Genomic DNA, 25,369 nt, shown 5'->3' with positions numbered 1-25,369 from the left:
TTTATTTTCTTGAGTTGATATTTGGGAAAGGGAGGTAGTTTGGACAAACAGATGTGTTAAAATGAATGACGTGATCTGTGTTGCAGTAGGAGAATGAATCTAGGAGTTGTAGTGTGTCCTTAATTTTACAAGAACACAGAACGGAGACATTATTAGCTTGACGTTTCTAGCATTTACTTCTGAACTTTGTATGGAAGAAAGATTAATTGATCCTTAAGTGTCATAGGAGGGAAAGGCAGTGTAAGTTAGTTTTCACTCTGCGTGTGAAGGATAAGGGCGAGCGCATTGAGGTTGTTCGCCAAGGAGTTAGTCAATAAATGCCCTGTAAAGTAGCACATGAATAGTAGGTGGAAGTAATGAACAATTTTGTCCTTTGTAATATTTGCTATGTGCCTAGGTAGACAGTCATAAAGCGCATTTCCTGATTCAAGACTCAGACATTTCTGAGGAATCCTCTAGAGTCTTTAGTTTTACTTGAAAGTTAGTCACAGACCTCCGTTCACTCAGCGTTTGGGTTTTGTCACTGAACATCTCTTTTAATCAACTACAGTGTGATATGTAGTTAGCTTTCATGGTATCTTTAAGAATCAAGTCTGTCAATGAATGGCTCCTTGGTTTAATACGTGTACTCTGTGTACAGCAAGTCATTATGGTATACAGTGGAAAAGCATCCTTTGATGCTCGAGTTCAAGCTTTACTGCAGCACTAAAGCAATAATATGCTCAAAAGTTTTAACTTTTGAGTTAAGTTGCTTTAGATCTGTTTTAATGATAACTAATTTTTCAGCTGATCACCTGGTAACTCAATGTGTTTCATCCATGGTGGCTTCAAATAAATAGACTTGGGTTGTTTCTTTTCAGACTAACAGTTTTGCTACTGTGTATAACTACTTAGAAATGTCCATTAAATTCCAAAGTGTTTCGTCCGCTTTGGATTTGTACAGTAAACAATATGATTCTCCCTTTTCTGAGATGTCATGGGAAATAATTACTTACAAGGAGGAAGCAGAATGCGGTCGAAAAGCGGTAACAGCAAGTATCTTAGTTCATTACCAATGGAATAATTGCCACAATGCTTAATTCTGAGCAATAATGTCTTGAAAAGGTAACAAAAGAGTTTAAGCACTTCTCTGGAAAGAGAAAATAATATTGTATTCTGTATTTAAAAAAACAACAAACTGGTCTAATATTTGAATCTGACTTTTGTACTGGAAGGCATTGTAGAATCAGGGATGAACTGATTTATTAGCATGGATTTATACAGAGGAGATGATGCTTAACAAATTTGATTAACTTCTTTTGAGGAGATGACAGTGAGAGCTGAGAGGGGTGAAGCAGTAGACTTAATCTGCCTGGACTTCAGGAAGGCTTTTGATGTAATACTGCATAAAAGACTAGTATATAAGGTTAGTAAATATGCTGTTGATGGTGAATTCTAAATAAAAAAAAAAAACTAATAGAAATTCAATTCTGTAGGATGAAATGTCATACCAAATGTTGAATCCAGTTCTGTTCATAGTTTTCATCAATTACTTGCACTGTAGAATTGCAAATAGTAATGCCCAGTTTGTGTAACTCCTGTATTTCTTTTTTGTTTCTGATCTGATATTTCCTCATTTGTAATGATTGTTCACTTTCAGGAACAAAATTTGAGGTTTAATAATTAGCTAACAATTGTTTTCTCTGAATTGTATCTTTAGTGCTTTCTTTAAAATACCTGGCTCAAAGATGAGAATCAAAAAACTAAAAGATTTTAAGCCCTAGAAACATAGACAAGCAGAGTTGCAGGTGTTACTAACTACAAAAAATTTTCTGATAGTTTATTTAAGAATCCAGAGTCTACTGAAATGAGGCTTGCTACTTAAGGATTTTCTGCAAGATTATAAATATTTTAAGATCTGAAATAGGTTGTACAGCAAGATACGTGTGCTGGAAAACAATTATTAGAAAAGATGCTAATGAATATTTGGATTCTCTTGGAGCAGGGAGCCATGAATATGGGAGCAGTAAGAGCCAAAGGAATGAGTCTGTTTCCCATACAAGTCAGTGGCAGAAAGCTGGAGAGCTTTGAATGGTTTTGGTCACATGCTCAAACAAAAACATTGAATAATAAGAAGATACAAAAGTAAATATTAAGACAGCCTTTTCTATAGCTGTGAAAAGTAGGAAAAGAGAATTACATCAGCCATGTGGTTCCCAGCTTTTCATAATCTTGCAGAATTTTTTCCTCACAGTGGTACAGCACTGTTCATCTTTAGTTCTCTAGGAGAGAGAAGTCTTTTTTTTTTTTTTTTTTCCAAATTGCTGTCATTCACCAGTGTCTCTCCTGGCATGCCTGAGCACGAAAGAGATCCCTGCATTTTTATTAATGACAATTCCAGCCTCATTTCCCAAAGGGAAAGTAGGGCAGAGATGCCATTGAATCGCTGTCATAAAGGAGGACGTGGTGACTTTGTGCATCTCTCAGGTACCACGTTTAACGTCAGTGAGTAGTAGCGAACAGCCCCCCAGCCTGGCTGGCAGCTCGGCATCCCCAGCTGAGATCCTGGTGTGTGGTCTCCAGCCGAACAAAGCAGACTGGCACGCCTCCAGCCTCCTCAGTAGGCTTTTCAGCAAAAGAAAAAAGCAGGATATTTTTTGTACTGGGGACACTTGACGATTGTGACTTGGCTGCATGTGTCCAGTTAATTCAGTTACAGGCCCAAGTAACAAAATGGTCTGGGTGTTGGGTGTTGTGCTTGAAGCTTTTGTGAATATGACAAATCAAGAACTTGATTAATGAGAAAATGACTCACAGGCTGCTGTTTTATGTCCAGCTAGTAGAAGGAAAACTTACACTTATTGCACTTACATTTAGTGCTAAACCACTTAAGTGATATACAGGAATATTAATTACTTCTTGGCTTGCAGCCAGCAGCTCTTCAGTGCCACAGGATTGCTCATAAGAACAACGTTCTGTCTACTGACAGTTATATTGTAAACATCTGAAATTAGCCATTGTCAGAGAGAAACCTGGTCCAGTTGTTCAGTGAGCTGGATGGCAGTTTATCTATGCTGTATGTATATGAAGGTTTGGTATCAGATTTAATAAAAGTGTCTTAGATTTCAAAATTAACTTCCTTGATTTACCAGACTTCAAAACGTATATCCATGCTGCGCAATTAGTCTCCCTTCATCCTGGGGACAATGTATTGCTTATAAAAAAAAGTTGTAAGAGTACGATTGCACAGTACTGATCATTCCAAAGGAAAATGTATTTGGGAAAGTTTGAAGTTCCTGTCCAAAAAGTGTAGGGTCTTTAGGTTGAGCTGCTAGGGTAAGGCAGAAAGTGGAGAGAAGAACAGAAGGGATGAAAAGCAGGGTGGCCTTGACACAGTTGCCGGACTTCAGAGACGGGAAAAGGCAGCAAAAACCCAAGGCTGTTTTATACAAGGGCAAGTCAGAGCTGGGGGAAGCACAGCACAGGCGTGCTCCTGTTAACAATATACAGGAAGCCAGCAGAAGGCTGGTTGTGCCCTATTCCTCCAAAAAGCAAGGAGCAGAATGGAAAATTTTCTGTTTATGTTGATCTTCAGAGGAGTAGGAATGGGTGCTGATGTTTATTTTTGAGTTAAGTAAACAATTTTGCCACTTGTGAAGCAAAACATAATGTATTGGAAGCTATTTAAATAATTTAGGGATGGCCAAAAACCCATCATTTATTGGAAGCTATTTAAATAATTTAGGGATGGCCAAAAAATCAAAGTCTTCAAGAGACCTTTCGTTGCCCGTAATATTTAAACAGGAATAGCCCAGTCAAACCCCCTTCATCAAGTTCCACGTCTCTGGGACTTCCAAAGGTTCCAGGGTCCTGAAGCGCGCTGGGCTTCTTCGGCTTCTGTCTGGAGACATGGTTTGAGTTTTGCAGTGCACTTGATTAGAAACTCCTATAAGTAGGAAAAGCTTCCAACTTAGAGCTGACGGCCCCAAAAAAGGAATTATTGATACCCACACATTAAAATTTACCTGTATGTTCAAGTACAGTTAGTACATCTTGGAAAGAGTAGTCTTACCCTTTATCATTCTCAACACCATTATTTTTAAAACCAAAGATAGGCAATGATTTAATGTATTTCTTTTTTCATTAAAATAATGAATTCATGTATGAGATTCACTTTACATCAAAAAACTTGTTAACTTGTGGGTCTGTAGTGTTTAATGTAGTTGTTTTGGTAGTGCTTAGCTTGGAGCTAAGGAGCTTTTCTTGAGGCCATATTATCTGGCCAGACCGTGTTGTAGTCTGTGTTCTGATGTGGTTCGTCAATAAAATGGCATTTATAGGTTGACATTGTGTTCCCAACTCCAGGAGGAAGCCCTGAGGCGACAGCGAGAGCAGGAAATTGCACTAAGGCGACAGCGGGAAGAGGAGGAGCGGCAACAGCAGGAGGAAGCACTTAGAAGATTGGAAGAGAGAAGAAGAGAAGAGGAGGAAAGACGGCAGCGAGAGGAGTTAATTCGTAAACAGGTGAAAAATGGCAGAAAAGGCCTAATATATTTAATTATGGAAGCTGCCAGAGTGAACAAGCTTTGAAACTTGCATCCATGCCTGAGACACCATCAGTTTTGGTGGAGGAAGGCAAAGCTTCTAGACAGCATCAAGTAAATGAAAAATAGGTTGTTTACCTGTATCCTGATTTCAGACGAAATAATCAGAATCTGATCTGCCCTTTGGAAAAGATACCTGTGTTGGATGAGGGTTTTCCTTCGTGTTTGAGCCTTAAGAATGGCTTTGCAGCACAGTATTTCTACTACTTTCTTCAGAAGAAAGGCAGAGTACAATACCAGTGTAATAATTTGCTTTGAATTGTCACTCTCTGAGCCTTTACTATAGAATTATCATCATAACATCATCTGAGATGATCAGTTTTGCCAGTCTTTCCATACTATGCCAAGACTATACCCTCTATCAAAGTTTCAGCTTTTTTCTTACCTTTTCTTGTCTTGTTGTTAAGAGGATTTTTTTCCCCCAGGATCAGCTTTAGAAGTCCATATTGGGGAACCTGAGCTTCCAGTCCCCTAATTGATACTGTCACAGTCCCTAAATCAAACTAGTCTTGAAACACGATTGGCTTCACATTAACTTCCAGGTCCATTTCAGAATTGTCAGTTATTATTTACAAATCCTTTTTCAAGGCCCGCCCTTGTAAGACATTCATCCACTATTTCTGTCCCACCACACAGCCATCTCCTTTGTTAGCAGAAACATCTTTTCCTTTCCAACTCTAGTGTTCAGTAACAACAGTAAACATCACAGTCCTTGTCACGTGTCATCTTCTTTCACGTCAACACCTCTTCTGCCTTTATTCCTGTCAATTTTTATTCCATTGAAACTATAGCAGTGCTTGACTGTAAGCGTAAGCCGATAGAAGAAGCTCAGATTTGCAAAGAGCGTAGCTCCTAGGAGGAGGAAAGTGGTGTGAAATTAGCTGGTCTGAACTAGGGAGATGTCATACTCTCCCAAGTGCCTTGGTGGAACAATGGGAAAGTTACAGTTTGAGGTGATACAGACTATATTATTGGGCTTTCTTGTCTGAGAAATGTAAAGCTAAATGAACCTAACCTAATCAGCACAGATTACAGGTATAAAGGTGCCTCTCTGTTCTGTCAGGCTCTCAATACTGGAGAGTAGAAGTAATTTAGATTTTCTAAGTTTACTTAGACTTTACTCTTCTTTATGTCCTGGGAAGGAAGAGGAGGCTGCCAAGTGGGCACGTGAAGAGGAGGAAGCTCAACGGCGACTGGAAGAAAGTCGGCTACGCATGGAAGAAGAGGCAGCCAGACAGCGGCTCGAAGAAGAAGAGCGAAAGCGCAAGGAGCTGGAACTCCAGCGCCAGAAAGAAATAATGAGACAGAGGCAGCAGCAGCAGGAGGCTTTACGACGGCTGCAACAACAGCAGCAACAGCAGCAACTTGCACAAATGAAGGTAAGGGGTTTCTACAATTTAACTTGCTCCTCCGGTTCAGTGTAGTAAGTAAAACCGCAGCCGGATTCAGGGTTGTCTAGACTAGCTTGAACAGAGCAGAGAGGGAGGGATGAACTATCTGGAGAGGGAAGAGGGTGAAAAGTTGACTTTGTAAGTGATGGGAGGAACAAGGGGAAGTTAAGTTGCAAAACCCAAAAGAAAAAGGTTCAGTTCGTAGAAACATACTGGAAGAGGTACAGATCCTGAGTACAGATCTTTGTTCTGCTGCAATGAGCAAGGGCCAGTGCAGAGTTTCTAAAGTTTTTTAAATCAAAATTGATTGCTATTTTTCAGGCAGTTATGTGTTACCTTATTCTTGATATGTTGTGTCTTTGACACTGTGATACATCAGAGGACAATTGAAAGAAACATACCGTTTATACTTTGAGTGTACTTTTTAATACTTACTTATGCCATTTTATACTTTCCAGTGTTTTGCTAAAGTTTAAAGGTGGTCTTTCTTTTCCCCTGTGCTGTGATCTTATACTGGTTTTGTCATTATTATACTTCAGCGGTATCATCTAAAGCATTTTGTAATTCTTAATGATGTGGTTTTTTGGCCCAGCTCCCTTCATCTTCAACATGGGGTCAGCAATCAAATTCAGGAGCTTGTCAATCCCAGACCACACTGTCGTTGGCAGAAATCCAAAAGTTAGAAGAAGAACGAGAACGGCAGCTTCGAGAAGAGGTAATATGCTAACGGTGTAACTTGTTAGAGTGGACTCAGCTATGTGAGTGCTTAACAGTTGATTAAGTGATTAGAAGGAATAATGAGGATGAAGAATGTTTCTTTGAAATACCAGCATAACTCAGGTGAAATCCCACCTTTCAGGCATAGGTTCAATAACTACTCGTTTGAAGCTTTTATAGCTTCTTAATACAAATATATGCGAGGAAGGGAAACCGTACCCTTTCCTTTTAACCCTAGGAGTATAATATGTTCACAAAACAATATAAAATTATTTCACATCTGTACTGTAATTTCTTTGCAGATATGCACAAGACCAGGGCATTTTAAGGGATGGGATGGGGGGGGCAAGTGGTGGTAGGAGAGAAGGTATTCCTCCAAGACCCCAAATGCTTAGCTGGCTGCAGTCAGGATTAGGCAAACTTATTCTGTCCTAGGCTAATGAGCAATTTGTATTTACTAGTTACTAGGGTCTCCCTTTCTAGAGGAATTGTACTGGCTCAAAAAATAATAGGTCAGCCAGACTCCTCCAGAAGAGAACGAAGTCAGTTTGAAACCAGTTTCCCAGTTAGACTTTTGAATAGTAATGGTCTTCTGAAAGTACAGACAAGCACTTTTGTCTTGCATGCAACAGCAAAGGCGTCAGCAGCGTGAACTAATGAAGGCCCTCCAGCAACAGCAGCAGCAACAGCAGCAAAAATTGTCAGGCTGGGGTAATGTCACCAAACCAACAGGCACCACCAAGTCCCTGCTGGAGATACAGCAGGAAGAGGCAAGGCAGATGCAGAAACAGCAGCAACAGCAGCACCAGCAGCCGAACAGAGTCAGAAATACTACGGTACGTGCGGTATTTATCTAATCAGTATGCGGAGGGAAACAGTACGTGACAGTTCTCCATGTCTGTTCGTTACTCTTCGGCTGGGTCTGGTGCTAATAACCAGGATCTCTTTGTTATGTTTCAACAGCACTCTAACCTGCACACCAGCATTGGGAATTCAGTGTGGGGCTCCCTAAACACTAATCCCAGCAACCAGTGGGCATCTGACCTCGTCAGTAGCATCTGGAGTAATGCTGATACCAAAAACTCAAACATGGGTTTCTGGGATGATGCAGTGAAGGAAGTGGGACCTCGTAACTCGACCAATAAAAACAAAAGCAATGCCAGCCTCAGGTAGGATTTGGGGAAGGAGCTTTTGCAAAGAAAGTCTGCCACTCCTCAGATGATCACTTAGCAGTTATAACATCTTCTTGTGCTTTCTTTTTTGTTCTGTGTCACTCAGGATCTGTTTTGACAACAAAAATAGCTAATAGGCGACTATTCACAATTTATTTTGTCATCTACTTGGAATGCTAGTTGGTTCTTAAACAGTGTTTGCATCTTGTAAATTAATGAGTCTTATACCACTGTACTGTATACCATACTGTTGATAAATCTGGTAATTTATAATTTCTTATGTGTTTTCTTTATCTCAGTAAATCTGTGGGTATTACAAGTAGACAAAACAAGAAGGTGGAAGAAGAGGAGAAGCTGTTGAAATTGTTCCAGGGGGTTAATAAGGCCCAGGATGGATTCACTCAGTGGTGTGAACAGATGCTTCACGCACTCAACACAGCCAACAACTTGGATGGTAAGAGGTGGGGAGGAATGTAAGTCATCCACTGTGAGAAACAGTATCCAGTTTGTTTCCTGACTGGATAGTTCTGAGGGAAAGTAATGACATCAAAGTAAGGTTCTTAACGCATTCAGCAAAATGGCATTATTAAACCATGGTCTGAAGAACTGGCTGCACCATCTTCTCCCTGGTTTTTGTTGGGCTAACTGTTGCGAATCAGTGGGGATTAGAAGCGATTTTAAAGTCTGCCACCCGGAGCTCTGCTGAGGATTTTTGATGGTCGTAGAAGCGTTATCAGGCAGATGGATGAGGATCTGGTTCATGTTTAAGTGCAGGCCAAATTATTGTGTGCCCCTGTGCAAATTATTTTTTTTTTTGGTGTGAAACTGGTTGGTTTTTACTAATTCTGCTGAAGGGCAAATAGAGGAACTCACAGTCTGAGATCACAAACTGATAGCTCCTTGTAGCAAAACACTGCAGGCCTCCTGCTGCCTCCAGTGTGGACCTGTGCAAATCCTTGTGCTCCTGCACCTGTGCTCTGCAGAGTTGTGGTTCTGTGGGACCCTGGAACCTGTCTGGGGAACCGGTGCTGCTCCAAGAGCCGGGATCACACCTCACACAACTGCAGTGCCACGGCTTCCCTCCTCCTGGAGGAGACAGACTAGGGCTAACTTGTTGGTCCCTTTTGTGATATCTGGTGTCTGAGGAGAGGCTGTGGCCTTGCAGTGCCATCGTGGGTCTTACATCCACAGTAAGCTTCCATACTTCCAAGGTTGTGCCACAGGTTGTCCTGGTGTCTTCCTGGATTGTGATTAGCTTTGCCCATCTCCACGTCGTAATAAAACTCAGTGCAACAAAGTAAGTCTGAGGAGGAAAAAAAAAAAAAAGGAGGATAAGGAAGGCCTGCAAGTGAGCTGGCCGTAGGGCTTGAGGTGCTTGCAGGTCAGGCCAGCCCCTGTGAGCGTGATCTGCTGTGCTTCAGGCAAAAAGAGCCTGTACTGATGACAGCGCTGAGGAGAGTGCTGTGCCAAATTTAATGCCATTTGGGCCCCACGTTAAAGCTGAGCTTAAAAGCTGGCAGTGGCTAAAGCTGAAGGGCTAACACGCCCCTAGAACTGTCAGTTTATTTTTCCTTCTCATCACACTAGCTGGCTCTCTTCTCCTTGCTTTGACTGCAGAATAGGTGGAACATTGCACTGTAGGGAACATAAAAGGGGCAAGCTGTTTGCAATCGCTATTAGATTAGCAAATATTTGAAAAAGAAATCCAAAGTTTGTGCTTACTGCATGCATGTGTTCACACATCAACACACGTTCCCTCATGGTCTGCCTTCTTCTTGCAGTTCCCACGTTTGTTTCTTTCCTGAAGGAAGTGGAGTCTCCCTATGAGGTCCATGATTACATCAGAGCCTATCTTGGAGATACTCCTGAGGCCAAGGAGTTTGCCAAGCAGTTTCTCGAGCGCCGTGCCAAACAGAAAGCCAGTCAGCAGCGACAACAGCAGCAGCAACAGGTAAATCTTACTGCAGTCCTTAGGAGTGTAGAGAGACTCTGTTTCAGTGGGAAGAGTCTGCATTTCTGCTGGCTTGAGAGGAGGATGAGCAGGATTTTACAGGTCATGTGAAATGCAGAGAATAAAGCAGATTTCAGATATTTACTGCAGGCTCAACTATCCTTTATAACCAGCAGTTGAGGCCAGCTGTAGATAAAATAGTGTCTCAGCGTGCTCATCCAGGCTACGCTTTAGAAGGATGCCTTGGGTGGATGCATCAGTGGCTGGTGCTGCCACATGTCAGGTAGAAAGTGCTTTGAGCTATCCGAATGTTTTCAATATAAATAAACCGAACTTAATTGCACTTTGTAACCTCGCACGTGCTTTGTTCTCTAGGATTCGGTGTGGGGGATGAACCACAGTTCGCTACATTCGGTCTTTCAGACCAATCAGAGCAACAACCAGCAATCAAACTTTGAGGCTGTGCAGAGTGGGAAGAAGAAGAAGAAACAGAAGATGGTTCGTGCAGATCCCAGCTTGTTAGGTAAGTTTTAGAAATTAACGTTTAATTTGGGAAAAGCCTTGTGGACTGTAGAGTTCTTGTTAACCTTAAACGGGAATATCACATGTGCACAGAAAAGGTGGTAGTTGAAGTGTCTTTAGAATTTGTTTCAGTATTATTATTTAGTGATGTAAAAAACTCTTTATCCGTTTCATGGAAAACTTTTTGCCAAACTTTCCCTCACGAAAAGGCCTCTTCAGTACCTTGGTTACAACCCGGAAACCTTTCAGTGGTTCAGGGATGTCAGTTAAACTGCCTTTCTTCTTTTGAGTTCACCTATGCCTATTTTATTGAATTAACACTAGTTGATTCTTTTAAGAAAAGCACGTTTTCTGTTTCTTCATTGGGAACAGCTTCTCGAGGCTTGCCTTTATCCCTCCCTGCCTTTTTACATGAGCTAACCACCCTAGGCAGAAAAGTCAGCGAAGGTCTTCTGGGGGGAAAAAAAAAAGTTGAGAAGTGGTCACGAGTATTCAGTTGGAGGCAGTGGAGATGACATCATTAGTAGTCCTTTTTTTCCCCCCCATTAATTAATTTTTATGCGAGGATGGTAGTTAACCAGCCCCTATAGCACTGATGGAAAGGTTTCTTTCAAGTGTCCTGATATGATGTAAAGAAGAAATCATTACATACAATTAAGAAGTTGCCACTGTGAGAGAAGTAGCACATGCAGCTTCTTAAAAATCAGTACACTCTGTTACAAAATAATTGCAAAAACTTTTAGGTAACGTACTGCCACGAGAGGGAGCCAGAACAATTTTCTTAAATCTACTGAACTTTTTATCTGTTGAAGATAATGACTGTGAAAAGCGGTTTGTTTTCTAGCACAGAGCAAGCCTATGTATCAGTCTCCAGGCAAGGAAATGTCAGGTTTGTGTTTCATAGCCTTACACGGGGGAACTTTCCTTTTTCTCATCCTCCATATGGGGTTGGTACAGCCATCAAAATTGAATTTCCGTAGGAAAGTTGCATATGATATATTGGATTTTTACCTTATAGAAAATGTTTCTGCTTTTCCGTGCGCTTTTCTCATGTGCATCGTGTCCTCAGTGCTTAAGGTTAAAAGGTTGGGTAGAAGTTTAGGTGCATCTTGAGCCATCTGCATAGCCCTATTATAACTTTGTGCATTTTCCTGTGGTATTCCTGAGAAGACTGTAAAAAGAGCATGGAAATACATGTAATTGCCACTGGATTTCATAGAGACATGTATTTAGACTTTAAAATAAGAGGTAGAATTGCTCATGCCTCCTGAAATATTGAGCACGATTCCACACTTGGATTCCGAGTTCACAGAACGTGTATTTCTGGCTCTTGCGCCATATTAGTATGGTGTTGACGGGCACTTCACGCATCAGTTGACTCAAACGCGCTCCCTTCCGAGATGTTGCTGAGACGCATCCCCACGGTGTCCAAATGTGCCTCGTACGAGCTCTGCAGATGACATCTTTTAAATGAAAGTTGAAACATGTCTTCTGCTGATGGTTTGTTGTGGTTTTTTGGGTTTTTTGGGGGGTTTTTTTGTTTGGTTTTTTTTTTTTTTTACAGACTGAGTGATACTTACCTAAATATACAATTGATTGTCTTCAATTTATTAAGGAAAAAACCAATCAGTTTGGGTAATTCTATCTCTAGCCTTACTGAATTTCCCCCTGAGTTTTTGTTTTAAATATATTATCCACTTTATCTTACAGATGCTACTGTGTGTAAGAGATGTAATCAGGTACAACATACCACATCCAGATTTTTAACACAAGTCCTTTTCGGTTTTACAGGGTTTTCAGTGAATGCCTCATCAGAGCGGCTCAATATGGGAGAAATAGAGACTTTAGAAGACTACTGAGCATGTGCAAATCAGCTGGCTTTTCCTGCATCTGTTAACCATGGATTCTCCATTTTGGACACAGCACTCTCCACCGTGCGTTCTTCTTCACCTGGCAGTGAATCACAGAATCAATCATCTCAGGCTGCTTCCTCTGGCCCCAGCAAACCCCTTCTGCCCAGGACTGCACAGGCGGCATTCCTACTGTCGGCCTCGAGCGGAGCGGACTTGGTTCAGAGTCCTGGGAGGGTGGGAGATAGGATTCGTTGACAACAAGGCTGATTTGGGCAGCAAGCTTTCACTGTGCTGTGATTTCTTCTGCTGACATACCTGGAAAAAAAAAATTAATATCAATTGGGATTCTGCAAACCATTGCTTCCCTCTCCTCGTTACTCTTACCACATCCAACACGTGCAGTCGTGGAGAGAGAGAGAGAGAGAAAGAGAGAGTTTGTGGTTAACAGATGTTGGTCAAAACCAAAATGCCACACAGATACTGACTTCCGCGCTCCATCAGGGCAAGAGGTGCTCTCCCAAGCCAGGAGTTGCATTCATAAGCTAACCTTAGAACTGGCAACAGCAGGAGAGGGGCGGTGGCGGGCGCAGTTTAGCTTGGGTTGGTTTGAAGTTGCACACCCCCTGCCAGCCCTTCTCAGCACATTATTTTTGGAGGGAAAGCTCGAGTCTGTCTTCATTAGGTGGTGATGTTGAAGCTGGTGGAGTTCCCTGTCTGCGTATTCCCGCCTTCCTGAACACAGGGGGACTTCTGCTCTGGGGGGGGGAAAAAGTAGGGTAGCATCTCTTCTTTCAAGTTGAATTTATCCCTTAAATGCTACCTTGGGAGGGTTAGGACCAGTTTATTTTGAGCTCTTTTCCTGCAAATTTGTCTCGTTTAAGAGACAGCAGGATCTTTACCGTGTGGATCTTCAGTGAGGTTTTCAGATACGTACCCCAGCAGTCTTAGCTAGTTGTCATTTCAAGCAGCGCTTAGGTTACCGAGCAGAGATGCCCTTTTGTCGTGATGAGAGACTGTGGAGGGCGAAGCTATGTGCAATGACGGCCCTGCTTGTCTTCTACACCTTAAAAGTATTTCACGCACCTTCACTGGCATCCATAATCTTTAAGCATTTATGGAATCATCACCTTCCTCCCTCACCGAAAGATTACCACCACCTTCCCTTCTCCATCCACCCACCCGCCCGCACGCACCACAAAAGAAAGAAAACGGAAACCACCAAACGCACTTAGTTTCAAGCCCCTGGTCCTGTCTCCCGTTCCCAGAGGGTTGTAGCCTGCCGAGGGAGATACGCTGCAGTTCTGGTGGAGTTGTATAAAGGTGTCTGTCGTTCTGTCATCACTGCCTAAAGAAAACAGTTCGAGTTGCTCGAGAGCAGTTTGGCTTTGGATTTTATTTCGTTTGGTTTCTTCATTTTTTTTTGGGGGGGGGGGGGGTCGCCTTCCCCCACCCCCCCCCGCCCCACCCCCCCTCTTCCCCCTGCCCCAGACATGTACAGTAACTATACAGAGACTGCTGCAGACTTGTATATAGTTTTTGGATCCAATAGCATGGAGAGACTTGGAACTGTTGCAAATCTGGTCTCCCTGTCTCCTTTGCTTTGTAAATTCATAAAAGGGGGAAAGAGGGGTAGTTAAAATGTTTACAAAACTTTAAACTCCCTCTGAACTTTTGCCAGTGTGTGGGGGGGGGGGGGGGGGGAGAGAGAACTTAAATAAAACCTGATTGTATTATATCTGAGAGAAAACTTTCTGCTTGCTTTTGTCAAAGCTGAGTTTTGAGATAATTCCTGGTGCTAAAACTGACCCAAAACTCGACTCGCATCAGTTTTCATCAAGAAACAACAAGCAAATACGCAGGACGTGGAACAACAACTGCTGCTCTGTTTCGTCCCTGGTGAGGAATACCGGTGGGTTTTTTTTCCTACTTGATAATTTTAGAGCTCAAATAAACACCAGTAAGTTGAGATTGGAAAAGCCTGACAAGAAAGCTGTCATCCCCCCCCTCTCCTACAGAAACACGTGTGTTCACGCTCATGTTGTTTATGCAGGACTGACCGGGCCACAGCTGGTTTTCTGTCACTGCAGACACTTGGCCACGGAGCCTTTTTCTGCCAGTCGGTAACCACCCCTCCCGGTCCTGCTCCCTGCCCTAAATGAGAGGTTTTCTTTCTCCCCGCAGCTTAAAGTCCACATGGACACCTTGTAGGCTTCCCATTTTAGACAAAAATCTTATTTTCCTTTTTTTTTTTTCTACTTGCTGCTTGGTTTTTGTGTGGAAAATCCCAGTCAATGATAAACGTCCTTCTGCCATTCACATGCCCACGAAGGATATGAGGTCAGTATACCAAGACCTAACTTGTACAGTAGCTTTGCATTTTGTTTAGCTGATCTCTTGGAGAGAACAGTATGTGTTCAGGCTGATATTTTGACTTTGGTTTAGTATCTTTGGTTTTTTAGTGTGTAAGATGTCTGGTTCCTTAAGTACTTTCTGTTTTTTAATGGTATGATCTAATTGCTACAAGCTAATTTTGGACTGCTCTATACTGGGTAACAAATAAGCAAAAGCCTGTTAATTTCCAGCTCAGCTGGGGAGCCGGGGGGGGGACAATTCACCCATTGCTAAGTGAAAACGCAGAAATGCGAGCAGGGAGAATGGGCCATAATTTGTCGAACCCCGAGGACCTTTGCTGGGCTTCCGAGAGTCAGTAGATAATGGACCAGTCTAATGTTCTGCGCCTCTGTGGTTAGTGCAAAGGTAAGATGCTGGCGTGTTCCGACTGCGTGCTCAAGCGACCGCCCTGGCACTTTCTGTGACAAACAGAGGGCCCGTTTCTCTAGCGAAGGCCATTGGGGAAAAATAGGAGGTAGAGCTTTGTGTCTGTTGCTGGATATGTATTTATGCGCTTCCAGCGCCTTCTCAGGTGGGGCGTGTACCTGGGAAGCTAATGCTGCTTTGATCCAAGTTTGAAAGGTGGCGTCAAATGTGATGCTGGAGATGTCGGGGGTTTCTTTGAGCACGTTTCACCTGGTGCTTCCCGACTCCTTGTGGCGCTGCAGGGACAGTGCTCGGCCCTCTTTGTTTTCCCTGCTTCCCCTCGCAGCCAGGCGTTTTTGGGAAGAACTGCACGAAGCCGGATGATTTAAAAGGACGCCTGGATGTGGCTACCCGCTGGAGGAAGCCACAAAGCAAAGAGGTCTCTACCAGAAAAATCTGAAATCTAAGGCAAAACTACTTGTATTTTCAGAGCGTAAAGAACTGACACTGGGGATGTTTATCTACTTTAGTAGAACATCTTTTTCTGATCAGAAACTGTGAAGTGTTTCATCCTCATATCAACTTAAAAAAACCCAAACCCTGGCGAAATTCTTCTCTCCTCTGACAAGGAGCTGGAGTGTCCCCTTTTAAAACGCTTCATCCTTTCCCAAGTCTTTGTTGGTGCAAATGGGATTGGAAACAAACCTCGGTTCTCTCTGCCACGAGCTTTCCAGGAGTTGGGGCATGGAGTGGCGGGGGTTGCAGGAAGAAGTAGTGTCTGCCCAGTTCCTTCCAGGAGGATGCTGGCCTTGCCTGGCCAAGGCGACTCTCCTGGAAGACGTACCGGGTTGTAACGGGCACTTCTGCCAGCAGAGACCACACATGGCTCCTGCTTCACCTCCGTAAGTATTGCTCCCAGAAAACAAGGATGCCACGGAGCCGCTCTGGCTCCGTTTCAGAGCCTTTTAGCCTCAAAAGATTGAGGCCCTTGTTCCTTGCTGCGCCCACCCTGGAAAGACCACCGCCACATTGTGCACCGCGGAGCGAGCACGGCCCTCCAGCGGGCTGCTTGGTTTCGGGGTCAGCTCTCCAATGGCTCCTGTGTTACTTCCCGTGCTGTGGGATGGCCAGCCGGAGGGAAGGCGTTCCAGGAGCATCCCCGCGTCCTCTGGGAAGGGCTGGCCAACAACCGCTGTGTGTGCTGGGCTGGCGGGTGAGGGGTGCCTGTCGGCGCGGCTGCCTATGGGGTTTTAGGCACAAATTCTGGAGGGTGGAGCTGCCGTGGGGAGGAGGAGGTGTGCTCTGGTGCTCAGACACACTCTCGGCTGGGCTTTGCACTCTTTCCAGCCACTTGCTGTTGTGAAGGGAAATTTTTTTTTTTTAACCTGACTGGACAAAGTTTTTACTATACCAGTGACATTTCCAAGTTGTTTCGTACTTTGAAGAGTTTTAAGAATTCCTGCCGACGCTTTTCCTGAGGGAAGCCATGCCCTACCACAGAGTCCTTCGCCTGGTCCTGCTATTGCTGTGCGGCGTCCTGGTCCCTGCTGTGCTGGCAGGTAAGGAGCTCGGTTTGCATTTAAAGCCCAAAAAGCATGTGAGATCTCTTACTAACCTGCCTCTATCTCTCCTCCCTGCGTACCTCCCCCCGCCCCAAAACATCCATAAGTGTTTATTGAATTGTAATTGAGAAACGGAAGCTAGTTTTCGGATCGGTGGCTGGCGGTGAGTAAGAATATATTCTCCATCTTGAGACTAGGTTTCTGTTGGGGAAAATGGAGAAATCCCTTTGTAATTTCTCCCAAGCTGAACGGCAGTAGCGCCTCCGCGAGCGTTAGTGACAGTAGGTCAGCGGACAGATCGGCCAGCAGTAGATGGGGTGCTTCCAGCAGCTGATGGGACAGCTCATCTCTCGGCTTTTAATGGTGAGAAGTTACAATCGCAAAAATAAACATTTTTCCCTGGCTAAAGCACACGCGCCAATTTCTGGTTCCTTCTGTGGTTTCTGCTACAGCAGAGCCCTTCACCGCAGCTGCTCTAAGTAGAAATACGGAAGTACCTGTGGAAACGTTCATCGCAAGCGGAGGTGCGCACCTCAACTCTTCGAGTCTGTCCAGAGCAGGGTGCGCCGAGGCAGGTGGCCGTGCTGGGGGAGGTATGTGGCTCGACTCGAGTCCAGTGAGGCGATGGGGATGGTTGCTGCGAGACACCCATTCCGTGAGAAGCTATTTTTTTAAGGAGGCCGTTAGTAATTCCAGCCTTGTCTGCTCCCCTTCCGCCGCAGCTCTGTGGGCTGAGGGGACCAAGTTGGCCTCAAAGCCTGGCCTGAGATGGGTTTTACAAACGAGGGAAAACTGTCTTCCAGAGCCACCCCATGGATGGGCTCTGAGCGTACGGGTGGAAGCTCCGGTGGGGAACTGCTTCCCTCAAAGCCTCTTTCTTTTAAGCGTGGGCGAGGCGGTGAAGGGATGGCTGGGGCCAAGATAACAGGCGAGAGCACACAGCGCTTGTTTTCCTAAATTCTTGTCCTGCCTTCCAAGACCTGGAGCAAGGCTGGATCGCGGTTCCCTCCCAGTTTGTTCTGAGCATCTTGCCTGGCGGGGAGATGCTGGCCAGCCGTCTAGCAGATGAAATTATTTCTTTTTTCATCCAGGTAGGGGAATTTGTCACTGCCCCTGGCTGGAACGTCGGTGGGTGCAAGAACAGGATTACTGCAGATGGTGTTTCCCCCACAGACCCTCCCCTTGTAGGACACCTTGCTGGGAAACCTTTAAAGTAGCTAAGAAATGAGCACGAAACAGCGGATGTTTTCCTTCTTAAACCCTGAGCTTTGATTCTTGTGTAGCGGAGCGTTAATGACCTAAGCGCAGTTTCAGTCCGTAGCTTGCTGGCGCTCCCAGAAGCAGTGGAGCGCTCTTCCTCAGAACCAGGTAAGGGCTTTTCTGAATTGTGAACGGTGTTTCGCTCTGCAGAAACTCATTAATTCCCAGTGAAAATCTGATCTGCTTCCCCTCTGAGCTGGGATTTCTTTTGCGCTATTGTTGGGCGCGTATTCGTGCTGTCCCTGCCCCTCCAGCTGTCCCGTGCGCCGGCTCTCGGCTGGGCACTGTGGCCGGGGCTGGCACCTGTGGCTGCCTCCCTGCGTCTTCGCTCCTCTGAAACGCCCCGCGCTCGCTTCCTCCCTTTCCTGGGTGAGTTGCCCTTGCGCCGCCAGGCCATAGCTCTTGAAGAGCTTTTGTGCTGATGAATGAGTGCAACGTCGGGATCCTGGGGCGTAGGAGGGACTCCCTGCTTTCTCTGTCGCGTCCGAGAGGCCTCTAAGAAGCTCGTTCTTCTCTGCTGCCCCCGAGCAGGAGGTGAGGGAGGCAGCCTGTGTGAGGGTGAGCCATCCCAGGCGCAGAACGGTGGTCTGGGGCGTTAGGGGCGGAGAGGTGTCTCCCCCCAGTACAGGGGCTTTTAGTGCACGGTGCAACGTTTTCTGCTTTTTCACCCCATTAGAAAAGGAAATTTCCTGCCTTCTGCAGACAAAGGGGAGGGCGCGCAGACAGCCCTCCGGCCTCCGCGCGTACACGTGCAGCCCTGCCTCTCTGTAAACAAGTTTATTTAACATTCATCAGAACCGCAGCACCCGGCGCTGCTCCACACTCCACTGCCGGTGCTCGCCCGTCACAGGCTGCCCTTTGTGCTCCCTATGAAGGCCTCTTTTCATCCCGGCGCTGGCCCCATGCCCGCTGCAACTACCTGGGGCTGGACAGCCCGTTGCTGGCCTCGGAGTTCACCCGGCCCCTGCCCTCCCGCCTCAGTGCCTTCTCCTTCTCATAGCAGAGTCCTGCACGGTGGGCAGGAGCGGCAGCTGCCTCGCGCAGGGCCGCAGGCGATGCCGGCCACGTGCACCCCGGGTCCAGAGCGAGTCTTCCCTTCCTCGATGGAGTTAATGTTCTCTCAGTGGTGGCTTAGAGCTGCCCAGTACCCAAGCCCTCGGTTAAGCGCTCAGGAGCTCCGCGAGGTGTGAAGGATCTCGCTGGCAGCTGAGGTTCCCATCTGGCCGTAGGAGCCGGAACGCTTTTGGGGTGCCGGTGGGTCGTGTACCTCGATCTGGCTTCTTGCCCAGCCAGTCTGGTTTCCCGGACGGCGTGGTGGGGGCTCTGCCACTGGAGAAAGTGTGAATTTCTCCTCCAGTTACTGAGCTCTTCCCAGTATCCTGTTTGTCAAAGATGGGGAAACGACTGACCCAGTCCATAACCCCCTTTGTCCACGTTGTCGGGGTGTGACAGGAAACAGGGCCAGTTTGGGGACTTTCTGCACACCCAAATCATCTCCACTGCTGCTTTCCCCAAATCCCGGTGGCACTCACGCCCAGAGCACAAGGAGGATTGTGGAGAGTTAAATTTTATCTTTTTTTTCCTATCAGCAAAACCAATTTCAATTCATACAATGGATGCAGTGCTCCAAGTGAGGGGGAAGTTGGTCAAAAGCCTTTGTGAGGCCTTGACTTCTGAATTGTGTGTGTATGTGGTATCTGCAGTCTGAGGTGGGCTCGTGAATTTCCTTCTTCTGAGCTAGTGGGCAAACACATTGTTCTGCGGTGGTGTGTCAGAAAGAGGACGGGGGGAAAACCAGCAGACCGGGAGATGATGCGCTAAAGGAAAACAGGAGAAGACCTTGTCCAGGGACATCTTTCTGTAGCCACTTTTGGGCCTTCATGCTCAACAATGGGAGAATAAAAGATCATTAGGAAGTCTTTACAGGTCTAGTACTAGAATGTGAGAAGTAGCGAATAGGTTTTGTCAGGCAGATTCCTTAAAAAGATGCTGTTGTTCCAACAGGTTCTCCCAGGCTCCCAGCAAGTCTTTGTAAGCCATTACTCAACTTTGCTCTGCACCAGCACTCCTTACAAATGACTGACACTAGTGTTGGCTGCTGGGCTGGAGGTGAGGATGGTGAGGTGCTGAAACCAGCTTGTATGAGGAAGAGTATTGGTCAGTGGTGAGTGATCTCCAGGGATGAAGATGTTAGGGGGACACATCTGCCTGCCTTGAGGTCTTGCAGTCTGCCTGTGGAGAGGTTCTGCTTGTTCGGCATTATCTTGAAGGATCCTTCAGATTTGATCGGCTTCCTCAAGAGGTATCACTTGTGGAGACTCTTCCAGTCTTACCTTTCAGCCACCGAGCACGTGGGGCGCTGGCTGCCACGTCCCCGTGCTGGCAGCTCACCCCACCTCCTTCTCGCTGAGCAGGGAAATAGCAGTTCCGTCAAGCTGCCTTTGGCGTCATCCCTTCTAGATCCACTACGGTCCACGTAGCTGAAGTCCTGCTGGGTCCCTATATCTGTCAGAAAACTTACAGCGTATTTGTTTATAGTCTAGTAACTCCGGTGTTTTCTTCCCTTTCCCCGGCCTCGGTTGTCGCTAACCTCTGCTGTAGAGAGTGCAGCGGGCGCAGTGCAGCAGGGGAGATTTCCCTGGAATGAGGCAATTTGTAGGGCCGACATATGGGAAGGAAGAGGTGCCATCATCCACCTGGCCTCTCGCAGAACACTGGAATACTCCTAGTCCACTGTTTCTGGGTTCCATCTTTGCCTGGTGAAACCCCAATAACTAAAATCATTCCATGTCTCTGCCTTAAGTGCTCTCAACCTGTATTGTTGCCGAGTGGGTTTCACTGGTAGGCTCCGTTGCCCTGAGTCTGTGCTCCAGTGCTGAGGCAGGGCTAATGCTGGGGGAGAGCTTGATTGTGCCACGGAGTTGAGGTTTCTCTCCCGTCAGAGGGGCTTCCCGTTCTCAGTTGTGTCCCCTCACGGAAGACTGCAACGCATTTGGGTTTTTTTGCACAAGTGAGAGATGCTGTGCCCTGCCCCGAGCCCGTGGAGGACCTCTCTAATTTGCCCATTGCCCACAAAGGGCTGCCACGGGCCAGGGGCTGTCACTTGGAGGCATTCGCTCGGGGGCAGAGACCGCGTCCTCATCGCGGTCAGGATGACGGTAGCCGTGCGGGGGACAGGCCTGGCTGCTCGGGTGCTGCTTCTCTTGTCGATCGTATGTACAGTCCTGGACTCCTGCTCCTGCGCAGAGAAACTGAGCCCAGGAGGGAGAGGGACGTGCGATGGTCACACAGAAGGTCAGGCCTGGTACACCTGAACTGGGTTCCACGGCTGTACTTACAGCCTGTCCTTCAGCGTGTCCCACAGGCGACTGGAAGAGGCCCTCGTGTCTTCCTTGGATAAGGGTACACTGTATTAAGTGTGTGTGTTGATTTTTGGCACCTGACACAAGCTCTGTCCTTCCCCCTCGTCTCTCTTGCTTTTACCGGAGGACTGAAATGGCAGCGCGGCATTCGATGCTGCTCCGCTAGAGTTGTGCCGCGCTTGGCCAGCGGCAGCGTGGCTGATACTCACTGGGAGCATCAGGGTTCTGCGGAGGGGAGGAGGCGTTGCTGCTTTTGGTTGCTGAAGAAACCAGATGTGGGGATAGCTGGATGGGCGGTTGGGCTTCTCAAACCGGGGGGGAGTGGAGGCATGCGAGGACACGAGCTGTTAGTTTAGGAGGGAAAACCAAAGGCGAGTCTTGGAAAGAAAAGTGCTGGTCACGAATGGGCGCTCTCCCGGGCTCTGGAGAGACCTGCCGGCAGCTTTCCCTGGGGACGGCGCTCGTGTTGGGTTCTGTGTTCCCCTGCCCCGGGTGCCTGCTGCGGGGCTCGGCATCGCCTCTGGCAGCATCTGGGTGCAAGAACCCGAGCAGAGACCCAGCAGCGAGCCCTGGCTCCGGGTGCTGTTAGAGGCAGGTATTTCACTTTACGTGTGTGCACGACTCCACTGCTGCTTCGGAGACGCTGCCTCCTGTTGGTGCGGCACGCAGCCCCACTGAAAGGAGCTGTGTTTCCCTTGGTGGAAGCGCCGTTAAGGTAAAACCACAAGGACTTGGGACAGAAAGCTCACGTTGAGCACACTCTGCCCTTTCTGTGAGGGTGAGCTGAAAGCATGTTTTAATCAGATGAGGGGAATTAACAAAATACATATCCAGAAGCCAGTCAGGACTCTGACCAGGTCTTAAAAAAAATCACGTGTATCATGAACAACAAAACCAAATTAGACAGTTTCCTCTCTCCTTGGCTGTCAAAAATAAACTCTGTGCCCTGCTTTAAGAGAGCTGCAATAAGTTTTTCAGGAATTAGATGTGCCAGGGACAGGAGAGACTTTCCGGGACCTGTGGGTCTGGTTAGAAAAAGAGCCTCCGCGCTGCAGATGGAAGGGGTGGCACTCCCTCCTCCTCCATTTGAGAACAGGCAGCTGGAAGGTCCTATGTCCAGGTCCTACAGCCTCCCTGGACGGTGCCTGCATCTGTTACGGATCATCTGAGCCCTTTCTGCAGTCGGATGCAAGGGGTACACCCGGCTCCTGGCTCTGGAGAGAAGAACATTCTCAGGGAAACGCAAGAGCGGCGTCCTCCTGGCGCGGTGTTCTCCTGCCAGGTGGGGATGGCCGTGGTGTTGGTGCTGGCCCCGGCGGTGTTGGCAGTCAGGAAGGTCATAGCTGGAGTGTCGCCCTTCTGTGTGGAGTTTCTCCCCTGGCCAAAGCAGCCAGGAACTGGGGCTCCTAAAGTGTCATGTACGTTTGGTCTGTGCTAAACCAAGAGCTTCTTGATGCTAGCATTACTCACTTAAATAGCCCGGCTCTGCTCGGTTCCTTTCCCTGTTGGTTTAACTGCATTTACCCACTAGATTCTGTATTTCCTCCCCATGTGTCCCCTAGTAGCTAAACCACAGCATTTATAGAAGAGAGGTCCCCTGGAAACGGCGCTTTCTGGAAGGGATGGGAGTCTCCAGCTCTGCTGGTGTTTGTGCAGGACAGGTTGGGAAGGGCGCTGCAAAGGGCTCAGGTGTTTCTGGGGAGCCGTTGTGGAACAAAATCCTCTTGTGTGCTCCCACCAGGGACCTGAGATGCCACCTCTGATGCCTGTGAGGACGTGGCTCCCCAGACGGGTCAGGCAGGCAGAGCATGCTGGTGTCGCTGCCCGGATTAACCGGCATAGGCCTCGAACTGCGGGCTCGTTTGGCTCTGTCATTGCTCGTTGGGCCCGAGTTAAACCTGGCGGCTGTCCTGCTGGAAGTCCTCTAGCTTTTATGGGTGTACAAAGGACTTTCCAAAACCAGCCTAGAGCCTTGTTGTGTTCCTGAGTCTGTGGGCAGCCTGGGCGGGTGGGAGCTCCTCTTCGATGCGAGCCCTGTGTAAGTCCCGTCAGTGGGCTTGTACAGGCAGCAAAGGTGAGTGTTTTGGTGCTGGTCCTCCTGTTCCTGTTGTCACAGGGCTCCTACGGGAGAACAAAGTGCGGTGGAGCCCCTTGGGGCCGATTCTTCAGCTTGCTCTCCTCACACAAAGTGCCAGCTGCTGGCGGGAGGCAAGGAGGGGCTCCATGCACTTAGAGCTGGGCTTGGCGCTGCTAAGACGTGCTGCTGCCACCTCCCTTGCTGGGATGGGGAGAGCCTGGGCTGAGTCTTCCTGGTGCAGCATCCCTGGTGCAGCAAGAGACACCGTGCCAGGGGATGCCTCTGTGCCTTGCCCCAGGGAGCTTTGCCTCCTCTGATGCCCTCTTCGACAGCCCTGCTAACTGTTGTGGTGGTTCAGGTGGGCCCTGGCACTGGATGCTGTTTGTTTTCCTCCCCCCCACCACCTTTTTTTTTTTTTTTTTTTTCCCCCCCATCCCGGTGCAACATTCCCAGCGGTTTCAGCAGGGAGCTGTGGAATGTCTCCCGCTCCTGCCGGGGCCCACCCGAACAAGCCGGGCATTGAGAAGGGAGCGCTGGGCTCAGCCACACAGGCAGACAGGGAGGGCTCTCTGGTTTGGTCCCTGACCCCACAGCGAGAAGACGTAACAGGAGGCGAATGGTAACATCAAACAGGGCTGGGCCCAGCTTTCATCTCCCCGGCGCGGCTTGGGGGTGGCCCAGAGGGGAGTGGAGGCTCTGGGGCTCCTGTCTGGGGAGCCGTGTCCTGTGCAGTGCCAGCGCCTCTGGCATCCTGCACTGTGTTGGTGTGGAGGTGACGTCCTCTCGGAGCAGGGCTCTGCCCCACCAGGTTGCCCTCCACCCACCCCAGGACGCTGGGCAGGCAGCCGGAGCCCTGCTGAGCTGCGGCTGTCACCAGCAGTCTGGCCGGGGCCACCCATGCCCCTGAGTGACTGCGGGTGCTTTGTTTCCCAGCAGAGTACCCGCAGGGCCCGCTCCCCACCCTCTGGAACGAGCCGCCCGAGCTGCCCTCTGGAGCCGGCCCCTTCGACGCCGCCACCACCACAGCCCAGCTCTCGGATGCCACCGCCTTCCCCCCGTACACCCCGGAGCCGGACCCCGAGGACACCACCCACCTGCACCGCCTGGATGCCGGGGATGGTACGTGGCTGCGCAATGGGCTGCCCGTGGGTTGTTCCGAGACACCCTCACTGCGGAGTTGTTTTTTATGGGCCCGTCACCTCCCAGGAGGTGTTTGAGCCACCGGAGGTGGCCTGTCCTCAGCCACGCTGCTCTGGGGGGGGGCTGCCGAGGCCTTTCCTCCTGCCCCAGGTCTGATGCATCACAGCAGGCACCAGCAAGTGCCTGGAGCCTGGGTGAGCTTCCACGCGTGAGCGTGCCTGAAGCTCTTTGAACAGGAGCATGAGCACCTTTCCTGGCTCCTGAACTACAGCAGACTTGTGATCTGGTTCTGCAACAAGCAAAGTGACCCTCGTGGTGTGGGTGTTCAAGAGGAAAGCTGAGGGCCAAAGACCTGCTTTATGGCAGATGTCCTTGTCACTGGGAGCTGGCTATGGGGCGAGTGGCTGGCTCCAGCCCTCAGCCCAAGGGCTCAATGCTGCTGGGGCACAGGATCACACCTGGGATGTGTGGTGGAGACACGAGAACAGGGCCACTAGGGCTGGGGCAGGAGCGTGGCGCCATGGGTGGGGACGTGCTGGCTGTGGGGGTGATCCCCATCGCCCTTCCCTGGGGACGTGCGGGGGTGATCCCCATCGCCCTTCCCTGGGGACGTGCGGGGGTGATCCCCATCGCCCTTCCCTGGGGACGTGCGGGGGTGATCCCCATCGCCCTTCCCTGGGGACGTGCGGGGGTGATCCCCATCGCCCTTCCCTGGGGACGTGCGGGGGTGATCCCCATCGCCCTTCCCTGGGGACGTGCGGGGGTGATCCCCATCGCCCTTCCCTGGGGACGTGCGGGGGTGATCCCCATCGCCCTTCCTGTCTGGGACCCGCTGGCTCTGCTGACCTTGTGCTGCCTCGTTCTCTGTCCCTGCAGGATCGCTGGGGCCCGGAGCTATCAGTGCCATTGTCATCGCCTCCCTCCTGGGTACATCTGTGCTTGTGGCCCTGGTCGTCATCACGCTGAGAAAGTTCTCTGCCTCCTGAACTCAATAAAAGATTTTTTCTGTAACACAACCGGCC

General features: G+C 48.2%; 2 protein-coding genes across 33 annotated transcripts in view; both read left to right on the top strand.

Moving 5' to 3' along the window:
- The window catches only part of GIGYF2 (GRB10 interacting GYF protein 2), a 77,010-nt gene extending 64,467 nt beyond the window's left edge, over positions 1 to 12,543 (top strand). For 17 of the 29 annotated variants that reach the window (XM_074592846.1, XM_074592834.1, XM_074592845.1 and 14 more), the window contains 10 exons: positions 1,304 to 1,405; positions 4,345 to 4,503; positions 5,726 to 5,962; positions 6,567 to 6,689; positions 7,324 to 7,527; positions 7,655 to 7,860; positions 8,163 to 8,317; positions 9,645 to 9,814; positions 10,190 to 10,337; positions 12,128 to 12,543. In XM_074592846.1, coding sequence (XP_074448947.1) covers positions 1,304 to 1,405; positions 4,345 to 4,503; positions 5,726 to 5,962; positions 6,567 to 6,689; positions 7,324 to 7,527; positions 7,655 to 7,860; positions 8,163 to 8,317; positions 9,645 to 9,814; positions 10,190 to 10,337; positions 12,128 to 12,195 — 1,572 coding nt within the window. In that variant the 3' untranslated portion in view covers positions 12,196 to 12,543. The remainder of the gene's footprint in view (positions 1 to 1,303; positions 1,406 to 4,344; positions 4,504 to 5,725; positions 5,963 to 6,566; positions 6,690 to 7,323; positions 7,528 to 7,654; positions 7,861 to 8,162; positions 8,318 to 9,644; positions 9,815 to 10,189; positions 10,338 to 12,127) is intronic. The other 12 variants (XM_074592843.1, XM_074592855.1, XM_074592842.1 and 9 more) reach the window with 2 other exon arrangements.
- Positions 12,544 to 12,697: 154 nt separating this feature from the next.
- Positions 12,698 to 25,363, top strand: SNORC (secondary ossification center associated regulator of chondrocyte maturation). Of its 4 annotated transcripts, XM_074592858.1 has the most exons (6): positions 12,698 to 13,509; positions 13,960 to 14,098; positions 14,478 to 14,526; positions 15,437 to 16,505; positions 24,141 to 24,326; positions 25,224 to 25,363. In XM_074592858.1, the coding sequence occupies exons 4-6, from the start codon at positions 16,433 to 16,435 to the stop codon at positions 25,331 to 25,333; spliced, it is 369 nt and encodes a 122-aa protein (XP_074448959.1). In that variant the 5' UTR covers positions 12,698 to 13,509; positions 13,960 to 14,098; positions 14,478 to 14,526; positions 15,437 to 16,432; the 3' UTR covers positions 25,334 to 25,363. The 4 variants fall into 4 exon arrangements, with proteins under 4 accessions (XP_074448959.1, XP_074448961.1, XP_074448958.1 ...); XM_074592860.1 differs by having other exon boundaries at positions 14,240 to 16,505; positions 24,144 to 24,326; XM_074592857.1 differs by having other exon boundaries at positions 14,240 to 16,505.
- Positions 25,364 to 25,369: the final 6 nt, after the last annotated feature.

This window comes from Larus michahellis, chromosome 6 (assembly GCF_964199755.1).
Source record: "Larus michahellis chromosome 6, bLarMic1.1, whole genome shotgun sequence".
Classification (NCBI taxonomy): Eukaryota; Metazoa; Chordata; class Aves; order Charadriiformes; family Laridae; genus Larus; species Larus michahellis.
Note: the sequence above shows the minus strand (reverse complement) of the source record. Positions and strands in the feature narration are given on the sequence as shown.

Coding starts and splice junctions, on each gene's coding strand:
- SNORC (XM_074592856.1), top strand. CDS start 22,317: ATGCAAGGGGTACACCCGGCTCCTGGCTCTGGAGAGAAGAACATTCTC. Junction 22,549..24,140: donor TGGGGCTCCTAAAGTGTCAT/GTACGTTTGGTC, acceptor TTTGTTTCCCAG/CAGAGTACCCGCAGGGCCCG. Junction 24,327..25,223: donor CCGCCTGGATGCCGGGGATG/GTACGTGGCTGC, acceptor CTGTCCCTGCAG/GATCGCTGGGGCCCGGAGCT.